Here is a 5,596-nt window from a genome sequence, read left to right on the forward strand (position 1 = left end):
AGCCCTGTTCAGGCACCCGACGTAGTTGGTCAGCTGGGGGACTGCGGTAGCTGTTATATAGCTCCCTTTTACGCTTTCCCCTCGGCAACGTTATTTCGGAAGGAAAGTGGGTTCTTGCAAATGACTCTGACTCTTCCTATACACCGTACGTAGACCACATGCCCTTACTGCTCCCTTTAAAATGTGAATTTTTCCCTTTCATTGCTGGATTTTCCTGAAAACGAGTTGGTTGCCCGGCATTCTCCAAAGGTCACCAATAAGGTTCCTCTTTGTTGTTGTTATTGTTGATGAGTGTCATTATGAACTCCTGGCCTTTGAACATGTTGGTGGGCTTCAAACCACTGTTATGTGGTGTTGAGAAGAGGAGTGAAATGATTTGACTTGCTCTCTGCTGCTGGGTTGAAAAGAGACAGGTAAGGGAGCCAGGATGAAAGCAGAGGGGCCAGCTGGACAGCAGTACAGTCCAGGAGGTAGCTCTTGGTATCTTGGCCAGGGTGGTGGTAATGAAGGTGGTGAGAAGTGGCTGGCTTCTGGACATACTTTGAGAGAGGGGCCGAGAGAATCTCCTGACCAGTTGGATGTGGAGTGTGGGAGAAAGAGAGCACGCCAGGCCCCCTCCGAGGTTTGGGGACTGAGCAAGTGGCATTTGTGGGTCAAATGCCCTATCTGTGTTTCCTTTCACTTCCAGTGCCACACACGGAAAGTCCCAAGGTTGTGAGTAGCAGGATTGCCCTGACAGCGGGCCACACAGGGAAAGCGAGGGCTCCCCAGAGGAGTTCATCTGAGGCCTGGTCGTAATCACTCCATCGTGGAGTGATCGGCAGTGGGTGGATCTTTGCTCATAAGCATGCCCTGAGACAACATGGAATAGTTAATGTACAAAAGGCACAGCACACAAACCTAGAGAACCTTAAGTATTACAACCCAAAGGAAGCTGGTTTCTAACAGTGTAATTACCATAATCCTCCCTCCCCACAAGCCACTAGTATGATTATCTGCTGGTTCACTGTTTCAGTGGAATGCGTTAAAAATAAAATATCCTTAGTGAATCCACCCATGGGAGAGAGAATTGACACGATCTTATTTCTGCAGGTGCGGAAAAACTTCCAAATCTTTTCCCATGGTGAATTAGATATGCTGGAGGGGAGAATTTGTGGGTGGAGGGGTGAACAGCAACACAACTGCTAGGAGTGAAGACAAGGTGAGGTATACCCAGGACACTTTCTAAGCATGCCTGTAGCTTCAGTATCCAGTACAGTAGATGTCAGAGTAAAGAAAATGAACAAGAGCCAAAGAGAGGCCTTACAGAATGGTGAAAGGATCAGTACACCAGGGAGATATAAAGATCCTAAATATGTACACACCAAACAATGGAGCCTCAAAGTACATGAAGGAAAAACTGGTGGAGCTGAAAGGAGAAAGAGCCAGATCTATAATTATAGTGGGGGCTTTCCACACCCACCTCCCCCTTAGCAAGTGACAGAATTACTAGAGAGAAAATCAGCAAGGATATAGGAGACCTGAATAACACAGTAAACTAATGAGATCTGCATGACATAAATAGAACAGTCTGCCCAACAACAGCAGAGTACAGTTTTTTTCCCCGAGGGTCTCTGTAACATTCACCAAGTTAGACCATCTCCTCGACCATCAGACAAACCTCAATAAATTCAAAAAGAATTGAGGGACTTCCCTGGTGGTGCAGTGGTTTAGAATCCGCCTGCCAGTGCAGGGAACACACATTCAAGCCCTGGTCAGGAAGATCCCACATGCCGCGGAGCAGCTAAGCCCATGCGCCTCACCTACTGAGCCTGGGCTCTAGAGCCCGCGTGCCACAACTACTGAAGCCCGCATGCCTAGAGCACATGCTCCGCAACAAGAGAAGCCACCACAATGAGAAGCCCGCGCACTGCAACCAAGAGTAGCCCCCACTCGGTGCAACTAGAGCAAGGCCGCGCGCAGCAACGAAGACCCAATGCAGCCAAAAATAAAAATAAATAAATTTATAAAAACAAACAAACAAACCGGTTCTACGTCTGGGTGACAGTGCATGTGGTATGCATGTATATTTACAAGCATTTCTAACCTGGTTCTGTGACATTGTGATCTTGTAGCTGAGCATGTACGTATGCTTGTGCATATGTATCAGTTTGGCAAGCTGAGTGTGGGAGACAGAGGGTCGAGCCTCTGGAGACCTTGTCTGAGGGGTAAGCAGTGTGTGCGCTGGGTAGGATCTCCTGGAAATTTAAAAAAGGAAGATCATCTCTGACACCCTGATTATGTGGAAGAGAGTTTGACTGGAGAGAAAGAGTATTTAGGAAATCCGTATTATGCACACCCATAAGAAATCATGCCAGTGGAACCTTCTTTAGAAGCCCTTTCAAGCTCAGTAGGAGGCCGGAAAAGAACAGGAAAAGGTTCCTCCTGCAGCCTAAATTCCCTGTTGTCTGTCCTCTCTCCCATCGCTTCTTTTCATCCTTAGATTCCTTATGGGATAAAGTATGACAAAACATGGCTAATGAACTCAGTCCAGAGCCATTGCAGTGTCCCTTTCACTGCAGTGGACATAAGAAAGAATGCTGAAGCCAGACGCATGGGCATAGGGAAGGGGGAGAGAGAGACCTGGTTCTGCAGGGTCCGTTTTCTTCTGATACTATTGCTGTTGCATTCAAGCCCTGTAGTTCCACTTTATGCAAAGTGGGGCTCGGTTCTTTGTCCAGGAAGCTAGCACTGCCTCTGCACTGATGGATGTCAGCTGCAAGATTCGTGATGAGGAGAGCCGAAAGGTGTGTCGAGGGCGTTACGTGTACCTCGTCCTGAGGAAGGAGTACAGGCCAGGGGCTGGTTGTCTTCTTTGGAACTAGAGGTCCTGGTGCTTACCCCACCTCTTCTTCCTGGAGATACCTGTCTTTGTCAGCCCCTCCGCTGTTCCCTACTCTGTGCGGGATAAGTTGAAGCCAGAAGAAATTGAGCAGCTAAAGGTAATGCAGACTCACGGCGAGTAGTGTGCCAGCGCTCAGACCCAACTCTCCTTCCTCCAGACCCCCGTCCCCCTCGCCCCCGATTTCCCTGCCACCACCACAGCCTCAGAGCGGCTCTCTCCATCTCTCTCTCCGCAGCTGACCTTGAGCAAAGGATTTGATGTCTCCAAGCAAGCTCTTGACCTCCAGAGGCTCTGCCTTGACCCAGGTACGGCTGACAGCAGTAATTCTAGGGCGGGCGAGGGCAGAGGGGTCTTCCCGGAGGGAGACTTAGGGATGGTGACGCGGGGAGGGGCTGGTGCTGGCCCCACACCCCACTCAGCCATCCTATTCCCTCCCCTCTCCTTCCTGAAGACTTGGTGTGCTATGATATTGATATATTTGTGAATCGAAGAAGCTGCATGGCTGCCACCCTGCAGGTCATCGAAAAGAATTTCCCTGAGGTGAGGCTGTAGGCCCAGTGCTGGTATTAGGGTAGGGGGTGGAAGAGATGGGGTGGAGGGCAGATTTGTCTCCAAGGTCCTAGATAGTAACCTTCACTCTACCTCTTCTTGCCCCAAAGCTGTTGTCCTTGAACTTGAGCAGCAACAAACTATATCAGCTGGATGGCCTGTCTGACATTATACGGATGGCCCCCACGGTCAAGATCCTGAACCTCTCCAAAAATGAGGTGAGAAGAGGGAGCCAGGTCAAAGTTGGGTTGAGAGTTGGGGGGGGCATGTTAGTGGCCATCAGAGTGATGACAGGAGGCAGGTGAAGGTACCTGTGTGGGAGGGAGGGGTCTGGGGGTGCAGGGATCCGGATGTCCCTCTTCCCCTGGGATTCCTTTTCCCACTTCCGCCCCATATTTCTCAGCTGACCTCTGTGTGGGAGTTGAGCAAGATGCAAGGGCTGAAGCTTGAAGAGCTGTGGCTGCAAGGGAACCCATTGTGTGACACCTTCCCAGACCAGTCCACCTATGTAAGGTCAGTGTGAACACCCTGTCACCCTTCTTGGTGACCTTCACCCATGGGAGCCTAGACTATCTGTGACAGTGCCCCTTTGCCAAAGGTGGCAGCCCTGGTCTTCTGGGAGGATCACAGGCCCCACCTTCTGCTTTCTCTGTGCCTATCACCGGTGAGGAGTTTCCTTCCCCTGACCTGCTCACCTCTGCAGGCGCTCTGGGGTCTGTTTCCAGCTCTCTGTGCCCAGCTATATTCCAGCAAGGCCTCCCAAGAGTGTGCCCCAGGAAGCAGGGCTTCTCCTCCTCACCAGGACCAGGAGCGACCAGCCTTGATCCAGATGCTGGCGCCCTGGACTGAGAAGGGTCCTCCTGTCCAGGGCTTCTTGCTGAGAGAAGCCTTCCTTCTTCGTGCTGAGATGGGGTTTGCGTCCCCCGTTCTGAGAGGGGCCCTCTTCCCCTTCCTCCAAATGGATCCCCCCTCCTCTCCCAGGCTGACACGGGGGCTTTCCTGCGCCATGCTGAGGGCTGAGGCCATGGGTGGCTGCTGTCATGACATCCATTCTGCTGGCCCAGTGCCAGGAGCTGGACCCTCCTTGGGAAAAAGCAGGGCTCCCTGAGTCAAGGGCCCAGATGTGGGCTCACGCCAGTGATCAGAGGGCTTCCTGAGGCAGGGGTGGAAGGCAGAGGGCAGAGGTGGTAGAGGAGACAGAAGGACAGGCCTCTCAGGGGCACTTCCCATCCCTCCCCGCACACATCACATCATCCCGCCTGGTCCTTCACAGGAGCCCTGGGCAGCCTGAGACAGGTATGATTCCTCAGATAAAGAACCAACTCAGAGAGGTGCAGGGGTCATCGGGAGAGAAGACGGTGATCTTCAGGGGGGGCCACGGATCCTCAGCCCCATACTGAGCTGGGACCTGACCCTTTCCTCCTTCTGGGGAAGATGTGACCCCATGGCTGCTCGGTTTCCCATGCCCAAGTCTGGCTGAGCTCACACAGGTGACAAAGTTTCAGCCAGCATCCAGTGGGCCCCCAGCCCAACATGTGCATATTTTCCATTCCTACCTGGTGTGTCTGGGCGATTCTGGGGCAGGTGAAGAGCCGCAACAAGTGTGCCGTTTCCCCTTTCTTCTCTCTTCTTCCCTGACCCCGACCACGGGAGAGCTTCTTTCCCTTCCCTTTGTTGCCTCTCTCTCCCCTGTCTCTGTGCCCCTATGTCTCTCTCATCTCTCCCTTCCTACCTTCACTCCCTTTCTGTCTTCATCCCCTCCATCTCCCTCCTTGAGCCCCACCTCACTCACCTCGCGGGCCCAGCATCCTGGGCCATCCCTGGGGGGTGTCGGGGTCTTGCCAGAGTGCTGGACCCCCAGTGAGGTAACAGAGCCCCGGGCTCCCACTCCATCCCCTCTTCTCCCCACAGCCTTCAGTGGGGCCCTGGAGGAAGGAAGGGAGGAGAAGGAAGCCCTGCAGCATGGGTTTGAAATGCTGGTCCCTGTGGCACTGGAGAAGGGAGTCCGAGTAGTCTGGGTGGGAGCTACCTAGGCGAAGGAGAGGAAGGGAGGGAGGGAAGGAATATTAAAGTGAAGGTACTGAGAGAGATGAGGAGACAGTGCCTTTCAGACAGTAAGATGACAGATGCTCAGTGCTCAACAGGCAAGTGGACCGAAAACCC

The 5,596-nt window shown here is 52.7% G+C and overlaps 1 protein-coding gene across 1 annotated transcript in view; it reads left to right on the plus strand.

Annotated features, from left to right (window-relative positions):
- The first annotated feature begins 427 nt into the window (after positions 1–427).
- LOC112411694 (nuclear RNA export factor 2-like) overlaps positions 428–5,596 on the plus strand; it is a 12,099-nt gene continuing 6,930 nt past the window's right edge. The window contains 8 exon segments of the mRNA XM_024762946.1: positions 428–622; positions 2,483–2,578; positions 2,682–2,786; positions 2,901–2,981; positions 3,120–3,189; positions 3,336–3,424; positions 3,544–3,651; positions 3,837–3,946. Of these exon segments, the coding sequence (XP_024618714.1) occupies positions 428–622; positions 2,483–2,578; positions 2,682–2,786; positions 2,901–2,981; positions 3,120–3,189; positions 3,336–3,424; positions 3,544–3,651; positions 3,837–3,946 (854 nt within the window).

The sequence above is a fragment of the Neophocaena asiaeorientalis genome, unplaced genomic scaffold (genome assembly GCF_003031525.2).
Source record: "Neophocaena asiaeorientalis asiaeorientalis breed wild unplaced genomic scaffold, Neophocaena_asiaeorientalis_V1.1 scaffold794, whole genome shotgun sequence".
NCBI lineage: Eukaryota > Metazoa > Chordata > Mammalia > Artiodactyla > Phocoenidae > Neophocaena > Neophocaena asiaeorientalis.